Raw genomic sequence first — 17,319 nt, 5'->3', positions numbered from 1 at the left:
GATATTTGAGCTATCTGCAGGTGTATTTAGCTGGGGGAGTTGTTCTTCAGTGTTTTTTGGGGGTTTTTTTTGCTGATGGTATGTTCTGGGAGAACAGATCTAAGATGAATATTGGTTGAAGCGTGAGGAATAGAATACGTGACTATGTTTAGATTATGTAATACTTTCTCTTCCTGTTAAATTGGCAAGAAATTTTAATTTCCCCCATCTGAAATTACCTTCATTCAACTCTTAGGTACCTGAAGGTGTACTTGACCCAGTCAGCAGCTGAGCAAGGTTTTAGTCTGCTGAGTACCTCTTTGGCTTTACAGCTAAAATTGTCCTTTGCTCCTTAGGCTCACACAGGCAGATCACTGCAGGCTGGGAATCCTCTGATGGGAAGAACTGAGGGATTGTGAGTCAGGGCCTTTGCAGAGGGGAAGTGTCTGGGCTGATTGCAGATGATTCAGAACAGGGTCAGAATTATCAGACATCACAGCCTCTTTGCTTGTTTAAGGAAGCTGGATTGAAGGAGTGGTGTGAGGAAACAAAAGCAGTGATGATGGTAGCCTCCTCAAATATTGTTTAAAAACTCCACAGCTATAAGGGGGGTGTATACCAACAGGATAAATAGAATTTCCTACACATTTTCAAGTTGGAAGTGTTTGCTCAGACAACAATTCAGCAACAGTATGTGCTCAGAAGCCTTTAATATGCCTAGACTAGATTTTCCTGTGGATAAGTACCCAGTGGGAGGCTGTCTTAGCCTAGCATAGACTAAAACTGTTTCTATTTTGGAAAGTTCTTTCCAAGGATGGCAAGGTGTGCTGTCCTCTTGAAGGAGCTGTGTGAAAACAATTACCTTTACCTAATTAGTAAAAAGTGATATCAGAAGATTATTATTGGACCAGAATATAATGTAAAACTGGAAACTGTAAACAAGCATTTCAAAAAATGTACAATAACCTCCCCATTTCTGAAAGGAAAAAAAAAATCCTGGTAAGAAGCTGGGGTGATTGATTATAACTAGCATAATATTTAGGGTTTTGTCATGCAGCATATGAACCACATCTAGAGTTCCAAATGTTTTTCAGTGAAATAAGCACATTAATTTCAAAGTGTGACAAGTTGGTTTTTGGATTTGTTTTTTTCTTTTTTAGGGATTTTTTTGATGAGTAAGATTTCAGTATTTGAAAGATACTTTTTTAATTAGAAAATCTGTCTTTAACATTCACTTGTAATGGATTGCTTCATTGCTTCAAACAGAATAATTTCTAGGACAACCTAGGTGATTGCCTTTGAACAGGCTGATGAAAGCAGTGCTCTTCAGCAGTTTTATATAGGACAATGTGCTATATGTTTGTAATATAAATCACATCATGCAGGCATGTGCAGATATCAGAGCAATGTATATATTATTTGCAAGAGCAATTCTGCTTTTATTTAGCAGTTAACTGATTTAGATTTAGAGGGAGCTAGGTGCTGGTACTTTAAATTACTTTTACTGCAGTTTCTAAGTCATTCACCTACTTGCATTAAAAGTTGTCATCTGAATACTTTCCACCCCTTGAGGTGAATTTCAGGGTTTAGTTTGTAAATTAGCTATTTTATATCTGGTAATTAAAACAAACCTGATCTATATTTTGTCCTTTTGGATATGAAATCACTTTCTCAGAAGGCCAGCACCTTCAAGTGTAAACACTGGTAATTCCAGCCTTGTTACATTTGTTTTTCTTTTCCCACCCCCGATCCCCCGGCATGTGCTCTCTGCATTCAACTCTTGAGTTTATCTCAAGATGAACTTGGCATGACAGTTACTTCACACCCACTGCTGGGTTAAAAATAAATCTTAATATGATTACAGTGACAAATGCATAGTCAGTAATGAAGATAATTTTAAAAATATAAAAGAAAGAGCATTGAGATTTATCTCTTGTTGTTTCACAAGCTTTCGAAATTTGAAAGGTTCACATTATCTTTTTTCCCTGTATTTCCTCTCTGCAGCACTTCCTCAGTTTATTCAGTTGTGGAAGGGGATATAGGGGGTGATGAAATAAAGTTTTGGCTGGCTGTTTCAGTGATAGAGCCTTTCATGGCATAATCTATAAACCATAATGAAGCTGATGGACTTTGGGTCAAGCTAGCTGAAAAACCAAATCTCTGTTTGGAAAACGCCCTGCAGACTCTTTGAATGCTGTATCTGGAAGTTAAATAAATGCTCTTAACTACAGCTGACGTTCCTGTGTTATCTAGTGGTGCCTAAACCTGGCTCCCTGCTCTCCTTTTGTTGTTTGGTCAGGGGAAAGCCTGGGTTGTTGATTACGGTACAGACAAAGCTGCTTTGCTTTTTCATCAAGTCCCCTTATGACATTGAAACAAAATTTTTGTCTCATGCTATGGCAAAATACATACAGTACATTGTGTGTGCATACAGTTGGGGGCGGGGGAAGAATATTATCATAATATGATGGTGCATTTTGCATGAAGCTCTCCAGAATGCCTCATTTGAGCTTTTGCCATTGTAATTCCATGTATCATTTCAGTGTTAAGCAATGCCCCAGGGTCAGAAAAACCTATAAGATGCAGCTGGTAGTTAACCTATGTGTCACTAGTCTGCACAGAGGATGTAGACCAGAACATTTCCATATGAATAACGCCATCTGTTTTTTAACTCCCTTGCATTTAGTTCTCAGCCTTCCCCAGTTACAGCCAGTGCCCTGTATCTCGTTTCAGTTTCTTGTCAGAACTGCCCAGTCACAGCCTTTGTGACCCATAAGGTCAAAAAGCAAGAAAGCGTGTCTGGAGCTCACGTTGCCAGAGCTGACGTAATGAAGAGGGAGAGCAGGGGAAAGTTGAGGCTTCATATTGAGAGACCCTAAATAGTGCCAGATGCTGGACTGATGGGATAGCTAATAAGAGCTGTAGTAGTAGACTTATGGAGGGGGAAAAGGGGATAATTTTTTTTTCCTCAACCTGAGGACCGTACAGGTTTCCAAAGACAGGCATGGACTCCATGCACATTTAAAATATAACTTATTACTGTGCTTAGAAGATTAGATCATTTTCTTGGTTACTTTTTTTCAAGATACCTGCAGATCATGCATGTGATATTAGGTTTCATTAACCACAAACTCCAAAAGAGCTGTTTAATTCTCTTTTTGCCCAAATTTAAGTGAGTAATACAAAGCACTACATAATTTATATTTTCTTTTTCGTCAGTTAAGACAGTGTGGTTTTTCAAGTGAAATGCTAGATTGCTGAACTTTTTGAAATATTTGTTTGCTTGTGAATAGGGAAAATACCCTGAATTATGGATACTGAGTATCAATCTTGGCAATGCTGATTTGTGTGGGATCAAGATTTTAATTTTGAATAGTTTAATGAGGACCAATGAGCCACAGCGGTGTCCTGTTGGGAGCTGGTTATAACATAAAAATGTTATAACATCCTTCAAGAGTAAGTAGGATGCTCCTCCTCCCTTGTAAATTCTCAAAGGGACCAGTCAGTGTTGGCTTTGATCATTGCCAACATTTGAAATCTTGTGATTCCCATGTTGTTACGGTATCTTTTCATTAGATGTTAATTTCCCTGTATACAGAAGAGCTGCTACATACAGTAATTTTTTTACCCTGGTTTTTACCCTCCCAAATGGCATTTGTAGATGTGTTATGAACACTAGCATGGTTTTTAAGTAAGGTGCTATGATTGTATTAGCTGATATGAATGTTTTATTTTTTGACTTACATGTTTGCAAGAAGACACTCTAGGCTGACAGTAACCTTGCAGATAGATACAAGCCTTGTTTAGCCCACCTTAGTGTCCTCAAAAATAATTCTAACAGATTTCTTAAGGGCTTGTTGTAAAAATAATGAACAACTTCTATATTATGCATACAGGACCAAGAAAGTAAAGTTCCAGTGTCAAATCAAAAGGATTAAGGCAGTCCCAGGGGAGTAAATGAAAGCTTCAGAAAAACAACCCAGATGGTACCTGCCTTGCCTTTTGTAATAGGGAGCAGTGCCTGGAATGTCTGTGATGAGAACTCGTGGAGCACTCTGTGTTGGTGCTTTGAAGGCTGTTCACTCATGGCAAGGGGGGGTTTCTGTCCTCTTTGTACTCCGGCAGGATTTCAGGGATGCTGTGGCGCATGCCTCCAGGCAACTTGGAAAGCCAGTGATTGAGGACAGAATCCTGAATCAGATCCTCTACTACCTACCTCAGCTCTACGAACTCAATCGGGACCTCCTGAGGGAATTGGAAGAGCGATTATCTCACTGGTGACTATCAATAAAGGGATTCCACTCCTTTGATGTTGAAATTTATCTGGGGGGCTTATGTGACTTCATGTGATCATGGTTGGACTCTTGTTTGTGTTTCATGTACCTTCCTGTATGTACTTTGAATGTATAGGAGATTATTTTTCATTTAGATGTGCTTTTGTGCCATTTAGATGCATCCCAAAAGGTCCAGAAAGCATGCCAATACATTTTTGTAGCAATCACAGTTTTTATTTGAAATTTCATTTTTAATTGAAATTTCTGGCCCCTGCATGATCATGATAAGTGCACTGATTTCATTAGGGAAAAAGGAGGCTGTTCTGAAGACTGGTTTGCATTTTAGAGATAGTTTGGATCTACTAATCAGGCACAGCGCTGATTGACAGCCACAGTCCCCTTGAAGACCATTCTCAGTTACCACTGGTGGGTGGAGGTGTACAAAACCCACTGACAAAGGTGCTGCAGTGGGTAAGGACTTTTCTCACCTTGAACTAAAGTGTTGGAACAGTTCAAGACCATTTTTAAAAGACCGTATATTAAGTGGTTGTCATCTAACACCAGTGTGTTGATGTGTGCCTAGTAAGGTGTTTCAGAATAGCAACTGAGATGGGTACCTATCTGCTGTAAGCTTTTTGTTCAGAGCATAAACTAGCACATCTTACTCTGAAAAAGAGAGGTGTTTTGCTGTAAGGTTAAGATGTATGCTATTTTTAGCTCTAATTGCATCTTTTTTGTTGTTGTTGTTTCTAGGCTTGAGCATCAAAGAATTGCTGATATATTTGTTAAAAAGGGTCCCTACCTAAAGATGTATTCAACTTACATAAAAGAATTTGATAAAAATGTTGCATTATTAGATGAACAGTGTAAGAAGAATGCAGGATTTGCATCAGTAGTCAAAGACTTCGAGGTATTGTATTCTTTTTTAAGCTATATCCTGTTTTGTGACTTTTTAGCAGTTGTAATCCTTCATTGGGCTTTAGAAACTGTCCTTAATTTGTTTATGTTTTGGTGATGGGGTTTTTTTCTGCAGTCTTGGCTTAAAACAGGAAGAAGACAAGAGGCCTTTTGACTTACTTAATGTTTCAGATTCAGATTATTTTGAATGCAAACTCAAGATAATTAGCGTTCTTGAAGCATGGATCTTTTTATTCTGTGTTGTCTTTAGAGGTGTGGATTAATTAAAACTTCTGCAAGTGAGCACTCCTGTCTTCTCTGCCTTTTTGCCTAATGAACACTGACAGCGATCACAAAGGAGCATGTTGCCCTTGCTGTCCTATTTCCTTAATTTCTGGGAAGCTTCACCTCTCTTCCTCCTAGGTCAAAGCACCTGTTTTGAATCTACAGCATATGAGTGCTTACTAGTGTCTTTCACACACAGGTAATTTCACATGCAGTCTGCTACATGGAAATGCTTGCTCTGTAGTGTGGTGCTTAACACTGTGGCAGTATCGCTTTTCAGAGATAAAAAGCTTATCCAGTATAATCAGTAGTTGTTTGGAGGCATGTTTTCTTTTGCTGGAACCTTTGACTGCTGTGGAATTGTTATTTGTTTTGGGTGTTTCTTTCAGATGAGCCCTCGCTGTGCTAGTCTGGCCCTCAAGCACTATCTGCTCAAGCCAGTTCAGAGGATTCCCCAATACAGGCTTCTGTTGACAGGTACAGTCAAGCTTTTTGCAAGCTTCAGAAGCCAGTCTTCACATGCCCAGGACACCGGTTTTCAGGCAGTTGTATCCATCTATAAAGTGTGTTTATCTGACTTCAGATATGTGAGGCTTTTTTAAAACATGTCACAGTATGTGAAGCTCTTTTTAAAACAGGGCATGGGTTTAGAGGCTTTTCTTGCTAATATTGATTGTGGTGAGATACAGAAGCAAAGTCCTAATGTTTCCAGCACTGCGGTGTGTTCTGATGGTAGATTCAACAGTACATAGAAAACATGAAACCTGTGATGGTTTTTGCTTGAATCTGTGGTAATAGAAGCCTGTAATTTCCTCAAAGGGTTGGAATGCTGCTCTTCTGCTTTGGATTTTGCTTTTTTGGTTTTTTGGGCTGATGGGGGTTTAACAGATGAAAAAGTCTGTATGGAGAATTGGAGCAAGGAGAAGAAAGATATCTATGCAACTGTGAACTTTTGTAAGTAGCTTCTCCATTTCTTCCCCACCCAGGTATTTTGTCTGTAAAATCGATTCTCTTTTAAAGGCATAACACATGTTTTTAGTGCACACCAGTCAGTAAGTGCTTAAGACTTAGCTAGCAGAGCCAGCTGAGGAGCTGATTTGTAGCTAGAAAATCTGGGCTCTTACCCTACTCTGGCACTGGTGTGTTTGGGTGGCCTTGAGCAAGTAATCTCCATGATGCAGTGGGGCTTTTTGTCTGTAAAGTGAGGGCAATGACAGAGGCCTGCTTTGTGAAGTATATTGAGATATGTTTGTTGTTAGAGGGGGATGGCTCCTGTAAGGATTTGGAAATACTTAAGGCATTGTTTTTGAGAGCCGTTGCTTCTTGATGAGCAATTTAAAAATAACCTCTGTTTATGTAGTAACTGCAAAATAAAATGCTCCGTGACCTTTTTTTTTGGCTCTGTAGCAGCTCATTGGCATTTCCCCAGCATGTACTTAGACTAGTGATGCTGTGGCAGATTTAGACTTAAGTGTTATAGAGCAGTTTCCAAGTTATTAACATTGACTTTTTCATTTTAATCATCTCATTAAACTCAAGGTGTTGAAAAAAGGGGGGGAACTCTTATAAAATCGAATACTCTGTAGGGGAAAACCTTAATTGATGATACTTAATTGATGAAATCAACCCATTAAATGGCATTTGGGGAGTGGCTTTGTTTTAAAAGGATACTCATTTAGGGCATGGTATAGTTTGTTATGCACTTCAAAGTCAGTGGAGTCTTGGGTAAGTTGAAACGTTTTAGTTGAAACCGAGTTTAGTTGAATAGAGGATCAGGATGGAGCAAATGCCATTGTCAATATACCCAGCAGAGTGAGAGATGTCAGGGATGGATGGCATTGAAACAAAACTCACATGTTGAAGGGGAATTCCTCATGATGATGAGCTGTCATTGTGGCTGGGACAGAATGTTTTAGACCTGAAAAAAGCCTCATCCTGTGCTGATGGGGGTCCCCAGTCTGCAGACCTTATTGTGGCTGCCCGGCTTTAAATACACCTGCAAATGCTACTGAAAGGAATGGGATAGCCATGCTGGCGGCAAATTTAGAGACATAATTTTCTCTTGTTCTATGTGAACAATAAAAGAGATCAGGCCAAGAATTTAATTATGCTGGAGCTGGAGACTGATGTTTTGGATCTGTTTCATTTTCAGCCTGTTCAGTCTTTCATGCATGTATGTTGCCCTTGAGTTCTGACTCTTCCATGTCTCTGTGGATGACCCATCTGCTTAGTTACCTTCCAACAGCTCTGTGTGATATTGAGCAATGCCTCTATAAACTTGTGCTATATGAACATCTGGAGAACATGCAAAAACATTTGTATCTTTTGTTGCAGTGGGTGAGATGTAGCGATGGAGCAGCTGCCTAGGCCGGAGGTGGGGGGGAATCTGTGGGGAAGAGGGTGAGAGCAGCAGAATGAAAATAATTCAGGAAATGAAGCTGTCAGGCCTGAGTCAGCAGGCCTTTCTTCCTATTTAGATGTTCTGTGTCAGTGGGACAGCTTTGTACTGGTAACCTGCTGCTACTCGGTCACATCACAAGATTGTTGTGGTGCTTTGAAGTTGAGTTACTTTTGTGCTAACAAAAGCAGGAGCAGGTGGACTCAGCCAAGGAGATGAACAGTTCAGCGCTGTTTCTGTTTAATTATACAACTTCTTTAGTCCAGTAAGTGGACTTCCACCTCTTCACATAGTGGCTCTGAGTGCTGTACAGTAAATATTAGATAGCTTATGGGGAAGGCTAATCAAAGACCTCTGATTTCTAAGAGAAATTAAGGAGGTGATTCTCTTCTCCCGAAAACCTCTAATTTGAGTAGATTACTTGAGACTGTGCTATATGAACAGGCTCTTGATTGTCACAGGATAAGCATCTCTCCTCTTTTTCACAGCATAAGGTTGGCAGAGAGTGTCTTTTATTATCCTTGACTGGGTTATAGTGAGGGGAGGCTGAGTGGGATGAAAAATTAGCCTTTTTGCACTCTGCGGCTTTGCAGATTGGAAATAGCGTTGTCAGACTCAAGGCCAATTACATGTTGTGGAACAATTGCTTTGAGTTTAAATGAATTACATTAGACAGCCCAAGGCAAAAAGTAGTTAATGACGCAGAAGATAATTTTAAGCAGAAGAAGTGATAGCCACTTCCCCCAGCAAGTGGGAAGAGAGAACTGGGAGCTGCTGTCAGGTAGAAGTAAGGATACAGAAATTTTCATCACAAAAACAGTACTAGTGTGCTTTTATGTTTATATTTGCTGTGCTTTGGGGTAGCCAGCAGAATTAAGAATTTCTGAAGGTACAGTTAAGGTCTTTCTAGTCTGAACAATGAAAGCTCATTTCAGAGGGGATTTTTTTTTTTTTTTTTTGCAAAGACATTAGATGCCATTTTAGCTTAATATCTGACTTCTGTATTTATTTCATCTAGGAGTACTTTTGCAAAAATTTTACTGCAACATTTTTCATGTCTGTGAAATCAGCTTTACTGGCATAAACTGTATAGTTTATGCCAGTACCTCCAGAAGGCTGTTGTAAGCACAGAATTTCCAGTGTGTATTCACAGAAGAGACTAAAAATATCTGTTCTGATGCTTCTCTGAAGCTGAGTTTTAGCTGTGAACTGAGGTCCACTTACCAGATAAAGAGAGTACTAAGATGAAAATTACCTATTTATCGCTTTCAGGATTTTACAGTTGTTTTATTGGCTGCTGCAGTTTTGTAAGACAAAGGCTGCCTTCTGTTTTAAATACATAATTTTCAATGAATACAGTTATGTTAAAATCTTGATTTTTACCTATTCTATTCACCAATTACATAATTTAAAATGCTAGAAAATGCACATCCAAAAATGGGTTTGAGTTATGGTGTTTTGGGAAACGTGTTCTAAAGCATGAATATGCCAAGAAGTAATTAGTTCCCATCTTGGGTCTCTGGTTTTATGTTTCCATTGCAATTACTTTGGATGTTAAATTGGATGTCTTCATGTACCAGGGACAGTGTCTTAGAGTGCCAGCTGTACATTTGCAGATGAGGAAATTATACCCACCTTACCTTTTGTTCCCAGCCTGTAGAGGTGAGTGTGTGGTTTGGGAGCCTTATTTCTACATGAGCTGTGGGACTCATTTTTTTATACTGGGAGATTCTCATTGGAGTCTTTTGTGCTGGCTCCAATGAAGATCAAGTTGCAATTGTAAGGCTTTAATTTGTTGGCTTAATGGTGGAGTCTAAAGAGTGCTCTGCCTCAGCAACATGGCACAGCTCCAACTTGAGAGACCACCCATCCACAGGCAGGGCAGGAGAGGGCAACTGGTGTTGTATCTATGACAGGTTCCTCCAGGTTAAACCGAATTAAACCCAGTGTGAACTCCTCCCACTTCCTTTCAAAATACCTCCTGTTAAATATTTTCCTCCCCCTCATACGAGCCTCTTACCAAACAACCCAAGGTGAAGCAAGCTTAACTTTCTTTTTAAATGCAATATATGACCACCTAAATACTGCATTGGAATGGCTGGTAGCTACTACAGCACAAGATTTTGAGGGACATGAAGGATGCAATATTGATGGAGTACAGCAGACAAAGTTTTAGTCCAGGTCAGACTTGTCTTAAAAGATCACATGCTAACCAAAACCTACTAATGAACAGGCAGAACTCTGAGGAGAGCAGAAAGCTGCGAGTGTTCCCATGGCCCAGCCAATCATGCTTCCCAGAGCTCCCTCCCTGCCTCCCAGCCGGTTCTTCTTCCTGCACCCCAACCTGCTCTTCATGCTTCTCCCTTGGATCCTCCCTTAGGTCTCTGCCAAACAATAAAATGTCAGTGCCAAATGTTTCTCTTCCTGTAGTTCTGTTTTTCTCAAAGCTTTTATTAACTGTGACAAGTTCTCTCACTTTTTGTAGCAATTCTACTGCAGAAACATGTTTCATAATTTCCTTTTAATTTTGTGCATAAGGAAAAGATTACAATATACTGAGTGGTCTCTGAGGGGCAGCCATGAAGCAAGACGTCTTATGAAGGCAGGAACAATTGGCTCCTGATCCTTTTTGAATGAAAGAATGAATTTGGGTAGGGCAAGCATATGGGAGTTGAATTATTTCACTCCTACATGAAACATGTACAAATGAGAAGCTAAAATTGAATGCTTTCTACATTACATGTAATTAGTTTTCATTAGATCTACCAGAATATTAATACTTCATTTAAAAGGTAATTATAAATCAGTATTTGTTGCTTTTATCAATCTAATGTATATATCTTGGAATGTTTCTGTTTCTTTCTATTTTAAGAAGTTCAAAGCTTACAGAGAGTACATGGTTGACATTTACTGAGGATATATATTAATCTTTAACAGGGTATTGCACTTTTTGATGAACTAGACACTTAGCCAGGGAATGGAAACTCGAGGGGGATGTTTTCATGTATAGTCATACATTTGGAGTTAATTTTAGAAAAGTAAAATAGATTTTAAGACTACCAAACTTTAATGGATCGAGGGTGCCATCTGGTGGTTGAACTGCATTTGTCATTGACAGCTGAAAACGCCTATTTGAACATTGAGGGAGGTATATTGGTTTTAGTACTGAAAAATATTAATCTTCATCAGATCTTCTGTAGTGGACTACATTTTTTATTAGCTCCTATAGACCTATTTGGTGTTCAGACAAATATCTATAATCTTCAAAAGTTTTTTACATCAGCTTAAATGTAAATGATTGCAAGTATGTACCAATTTTTCACTTGCTTGTTTTTTTCTGGCATAATGTATACAATATATCACTTTTCACTGGAGAAGACCACTGTTTCAGTAACCTATCTCTTTGCTGATATACTTTCATTATGGAAATGCTAGTTTTCACTTTGTTATTACCTTGACAGATTTAAAAGATAAAGTAGTAGATCTTTGTCAATGAAGTAGTAGATCTGAACAGCAGATTTCCAGGACTTACTACTTTTTGGTGTTGTTTATTTATTTAACAAAACTATCTCTATATTATTTTTTCTTTATACAGATTATTTAAAGAATCTTTTAGAAGAATCTGCAGACTATAGGGATACTCAAGGTAAATGTATCTTCAAAGAAATAACAGCGTATGTACCAATGTTTCAAGATTTTAAATGCAAAATGCTAAGTCAGTAATATAAATATTCTCTATTTAGTTCTAAGTTTCTCAGCAGAGATACTAAAAGATTGCAAGCTTGTGTTTCAAAAAAAGTTCGGAGCGGGCAGTCATATCAGCTCATGCTTGAACTGAAACCAAGAGATAAGAGTGAAGTTCCACAGGCAGTTTAAACAGATATTTTAGGCATTGCCATTGAAAGAGACAGTCCCTTGCTTCTATAGACCTTTAATAGACAGCATGCTCTCTCCATCTATGAGCCTTTCTGGCCTCCTCCTCTCTCTTTGTGCCTGGAAAAGCATCCATGGGGCAGAAGTGAGCAAGATCAAGGAACTGCCATGGGAAATATTTTATCTGAGGAGTTCTGCAGTTTGAGTTGTCAGAAGCTGCACAAACACACGTTACCTACACAGGTTTTTGCCTGCATGTGGGGAGAAAGGAGATCAGAGGAAATGAGAAGTCATTGGTGATGAGGAGGACAGGACCACACATTTCATAGTAGTGCAGGATTAATGCACTGCACTTGCAGGCTGTTTCCTTCTTCAGAGTGTGCCTCAGCAGTACAAAAACTGCTCCCAGTCAATGTTTCCATTTCATTTGCATGAGATACTGTCACATTTGTGCAAATCCATTACCTTTAGAAGAGTTGTGCAGATGTAGTTGATTGAACTGCAATAAATTATCACCTTCAATGCACTGAGCCAAGTTTGCTTTGTCTGCTGGTACAATACCATGAAATATATGAGTAAATATATTCCTTAGGACATTTAGACATATTTGAGTGCATTGAAGATACAAGCCAAAAATATTTTAACTTATGGCTCTTCAAGAGATAGAAAAGTTCATCTTGCACTTCTTATGGCTGTGAACAAAATAACACTTTCACTGCATATTAAAGAACTGACCACTTGAAAAGAGAGCAACCTAAATATATAGCTCACTTTTTTGGTGGTTTCTTGAGCTTCTCTGGTTTTTGTAGTTGTATCTTTCACAATGTTTTTCTCTTCCTTCTTATATCAAAGAAAGAAGCTGAAGCTAAGTTATAACAATGACTAAGTGTTAATTTGACATTTGACATATTTGGTAGTCCATCTTAGAATTTGGGTGAGAAAAGAAAATCTAATCTTTAGTCACCAAGATCTTTCTTGTAATAATTAAGCTTATCTTCAAACTTTGCTTAGTTGTTTAATTTCACTGCAGAGCCTGGGAGTGAAGGGTAGGAGTGGAGAGGGAGACTAGGTTTGGTTGTGATTAGTACTCTTGGAAAAAAACCCAAATAGCACAATTCTTCTTGCTGACCTTCATTTGAATACATTACTTCAGCTAAGTGGTATAAGTGGAATGCTATTCCCTGCCAAAAAGCAGTTTGTTTATGGACTTTGACCCTATAGATTATTTTATGTTGTTGTTTAGATTCATTTAGTCTTGGCTGTATAAATAGTCTTGAGATCCTGGAACTTTCCCTTCACTAGCCCACAAATTTTATAATTTTCTCTAAAATTTTTCAATCTTTCTTGAAGTCAATAAATAAGATTTTAAGGGTTTTATATATATAGTAACTGAGAGATGAAGGAAAGTATAACAGAGAGAATCAGGTGCTCATTCCTGTCTTTGTGAATTTAGCTACATTTCCCTTCATCTTTTTTCATGTGGGTGGGAGCTGGGGAGGGTTTTGCCTGAAGCAGCTCCAGCATTACCTAGAAAGAGACCACCAACTACATATCAGCAGGCTTGCTTGGTTCCATGACATCTATATCTCAATTTAAATTTTGATCAAATGCTTGATATGTGCTATGTATCTCAGCTGTTTGACTCTGCTGGCATTGCCTTGGTTCGTGACAATCTTTTACAAAAATTCTCCTTCAATTGGCTTAGGAGGAGCTTTTTGTTCATGTCTGTTTAGTTTCTTATATGGCTTCATGAGCTTCTGAACCTTTCAGTTCAGAATGCTCTGTCTTTTAACATACTTCCTTTCTGGATATGAGTCAACAATAAGGGAAGTATATGCATTCTACAGTACTAATACTCTAATGATTAGCTAGGAAAAAAACCCCAAGGCCTTGGTTTTACCTGGTTTGGTAGCTTCTCTGTGGACTTTTAACCAAATTTATTCCTTTCTTTGAAGTGCTTGATTGTAATTCAGTTACTCAGAAGGTGCTAAATGCTTTAGAGACTGCATTTCAGCACAACAGTTGTTCTAGCTTTTTGTTAAGTGTCATGTTTCTAACTTAAGTAAATTGCAGGTTTTTGGATAAGATCCTTGTATGGGATAGATTCTTGGACTTGGACTGAACACTCCCTGTGTTCACATAATCATTTTATCTAACTGCTTTTTGCACTTACACCTTAGGATATTTTACAGTTGAGTTGCTGGTTATTTAATATCAGTACTTAATAAAATTGCTCATATTGGGTAACTTTTTTCCAGAGATTTATTTTTCTTTTGGTATTACAAGTTCAAAATTTAGAAATTTGAACTTTACTGTTATTTTGAGGCGCAGCAAAACTAAAAGCAGAAGACAGAAATGACAAAGATTTATATAGTTTTTCTAGGTAGTCTTCCATGAATGGCAGTGATGGCATTTGGATAAAATGGCAAAAACTTAGTCCCTATAGAGTCTCTGTTAAATTGTTGTTAATTTTTCTGCTGTAAGTATAGTAAGTAATTTGTTGTATGAGAAACTGGAATTTAGCTTTGCCTATGTTTTGAGTAACTGTAAGAAATAATTGATACTGTTGGTTGAAGCAATGACTTGTTAGGGCATACTTACTAAACCATGATCCAAAGACTCTGGGATTTTTGGGAAGTGCTCCTGAATGCAGTGTCTGTACAATAAGAGCCTTCAATCTTGGAATGATGTGGAAATGCAGTATGGTATCTGTGCTTTATGTGATACCAATGCTAACTGCTCTGTATAACCAAAACATCATTCCTTCATCTTTCAGATGCTTTAGCTGTTGTTATAGAAGTTGCAAACCATGCCAATGACATTATGAAGCAGGGAGTAAGTATTTTGCTCTATGAAGCTGACTGATTAAAGCTTTTTCTCTTTATCTCTCTTTATCTCTTTTTTTAAATTTGTTCCTTAAAAAAAAAATCATAAATGCAAGGGCAAATACCTGATTAAAGCTTTTTCTCTTTATCTCTCTTTATCTCTTTTTTTTTTAATTTGTTCCTTAAAAAAAAATCATGAATGCAAGGGCAAATATTTACCTTCTGCTTTTTTTCCCTCATAGGATAACTTCCAGAAGCTCATGCAGATCCAATACAGTTTAAATGGACACCATGAGATTGTACAGCCAGGAAGGGTAAGTGCCCCACATGGCATTCAGCAGATTGCAGTGAAAGTGAAGATGATATTCAAGTAAAGACTGATGCTGGAATATACTAAGAAGAAAATTGGTCCATTGCTTCCTTACTAGGTTCTAGCAGTCAAATGAATACTGACACTCCTTATGTGTGGGGTTTTTTTAGATGCTTATCTGACAAAAGCTTAGAATTTTTAGAAAATGATTCCTTGCCAGATCTTGCAGGCAGGTTTTTGTCCTCAAGCTTAACCCTCTATTTTTCATGGTTTCATGTGCAGCATGGAAAACTAATGCAGTCATCCACACTCACTTTTAGAGAAACATAAGGATAAACAGCTTTTCTCAGAAAGGGAACCCTGAATCCAAAACTTGTGCAGCACTTCTAGTGTAGTAGTAGTAGTAATAATAATAACAACAATAACAACAACAACAACAATAATAGTAATAATAATAATAGTAATAATAATAATTTAATAATAACAATAACAACAATAATAATAATAATAGTAGTAATAATAAGTCAGCTCATTTGCATGGCTTGTGCCCTAAAAAGCTAGGTTTTGCATTTCTTGTTTTAATTTACTAGGTCTTTTTGAAAGAGGGAACACTGATGAAGTTATCACGGAAGGTCATGCAGCCAAGAATGTTTTTTCTGGTAAGATGCTTTGTGTGTTGCTATGTGCCTTATCCTAGTGGAATTTTTAGTGGTTTAAACATTACACTGCAAATAGAACTAATAACTGCAGGTAGTAGAAAAAAATACTAATTGTTGCTGTTCTATTCAGTCAGTTCTAATGTAGAGATATTATCTGTGGCATATGCACTAATTTCAATGGAAAATCACTAAAGCATACTATTTTGAACAATACTCATTTAAAATCTGAGAGCTTTCATGAGAAGACTTTATCTGTGGTGCTGTGGAAGGTAGCACAGTTACTCCATCCCTCTTAGCTGTACCAGATTTTAAAGCCTACAACTCTTTGTCACTGCTTCTGCACCATTCCCTCCCTCCTTTCCTTCCTCCCGTCTCCCTCCTCCTCTCTCCTTCCCCTCACAGGAGCCCACGTGCATCCTGAGCAGGGCACTGGGTGGAAGTTAAGTACTGGGTTCTTTTCCTGTCTCTGCTACTGCTTTGTTTTGAAACTTCTGTGCATCTCTGAAGTTTCTGTTTCCACTTGAACCTTTTGTTTATCTCTTCTATTTAGACAGTAAAGCAGCTGCTGTCCTGTAATTTGTGCCATTATTGGTCCACAGTCCTGGCTGACTTCTGTCTTGTAGTTACCCTGATATGAAGAAATATTTCCCTAGGCAGTCCTGGAGTGTGTATTATACCAGTTACCGAAATACTCTCAAAAATGTGGTGCTATCTCAAGCTTCACAAACTAGATATTGCTAATTTCAGTGTCTCTATCTTGGATTTTCTCTGTTTTGTTTTATGGGGCGAGGGCTTTGTTTGGTTTGGGGTTTTTCATAGATATAAATGGTACAGACTAGCATTCATACCATTAGACGCAGTGATTTATCCATTTATCATGTTGTGAAGATTTAGTAATCATTTGAAACATTTGGCTATTTTGCAAAGAGTCACATAGCAAAAACTTAAGAGACACTTCAGGTTTTGGTATTTGTTTATGTGTAGTAAATGAAGTTTGGATCCATGTGTTGAGCAGCACAGAAAATTAAAAAAATCTTAGTTACTGTTCAGTAAGTGCACTCAATGAGTCCAAGTTCTGGTAATAACGGGAAATAAATAGTAGATGCACTTTAAACTGGTAAAATTCACAAGGTATGGTTAAGTTTGTCCTTACAAATTGCTAATCCATTCTGCTATCTCCTAGTTCCTGGATTGCTTTGATTTGTTTGAATGGTTAATTCTAATATCCTTTTAAAGTAGTTTGCTATACTGTATACCTGTGCACATGAGAAACATTTTTGTCCCTTTTGACAGCCTGTTCTTTGACATCCGTGCGCTGTTTACTCATGTGCCAAATGTATATTTACACAAGGAGGATATAAATAGATACCTATTGTTCTCTAAATTCATACATGAAATTGTTTCTTGGATTCTAAGTGGAATAATAGGAAGTAGGGGATACTCTTCTGGACAGTTATCTCAGTGCTGTAGGAGTTCTGTACTTCCAGTAAAATCCATCTGAAATTATCTGTCTTCTTACAAACTTCAGTCATTAAAAAGCATTCTGTATTACAGTTCAATGATGCCCTGTTGTATACTACTCCAGTTCAGTCAGGGATGTATAAACTCAACAACATGCTGTCGCTGGCTGGAATGAAGGTGAGTCACTTGTAAAAGTGAGCCTTTCTCCAAATCTGCCTAAACTCAGGCCTTCACATTTTGAAAACGCGACTGTGTTTACTGTTGACAAGAGATATTTAATATGCTTATATTGTTCCAGAGCAATCCTACAGGCTTAACATTTTTTTTGCATAATGTGGCCTGTGGGATTGCTGTCTAG

The 17,319-nt window shown here is 38.0% G+C and overlaps 1 protein-coding gene across 2 annotated transcripts in view; it reads left to right on the top strand.

Annotated features, from left to right (window-relative positions):
* FGD6 (FYVE, RhoGEF and PH domain containing 6) overlaps positions 1 to 17,319 on the top strand; it is a 72,109-nt gene that overhangs the window by 36,185 nt on the left and 18,605 nt on the right. For both annotated transcript variants that reach the window (XM_041409805.1, XM_041409804.1), the window contains exons 6-13: positions 4,105 to 4,256; positions 5,007 to 5,163; positions 5,825 to 5,912; positions 11,429 to 11,479; positions 14,483 to 14,541; positions 14,774 to 14,845; positions 15,432 to 15,500; positions 17,055 to 17,138. In XM_041409805.1, coding sequence (XP_041265739.1) covers positions 4,105 to 4,256; positions 5,007 to 5,163; positions 5,825 to 5,912; positions 11,429 to 11,479; positions 14,483 to 14,541; positions 14,774 to 14,845; positions 15,432 to 15,500; positions 17,055 to 17,138 — 732 coding nt within the window. The remainder of the gene's footprint in view (positions 1 to 4,104; positions 4,257 to 5,006; positions 5,164 to 5,824; positions 5,913 to 11,428; positions 11,480 to 14,482; positions 14,542 to 14,773; positions 14,846 to 15,431; positions 15,501 to 17,054; positions 17,139 to 17,319) is intronic.

This window comes from Onychostruthus taczanowskii, unplaced genomic scaffold (assembly GCF_017590055.1).
Source record: "Onychostruthus taczanowskii isolate IOZ18803 unplaced genomic scaffold, ASM1759005v1 scaffold31, whole genome shotgun sequence".
Classification (NCBI taxonomy): domain Eukaryota; kingdom Metazoa; phylum Chordata; class Aves; order Passeriformes; family Passeridae; genus Onychostruthus; species Onychostruthus taczanowskii.
The sequence above is the reverse complement of the archived record's forward strand: the minus strand, read 5'-3'. Positions and strand labels throughout refer to the sequence as shown.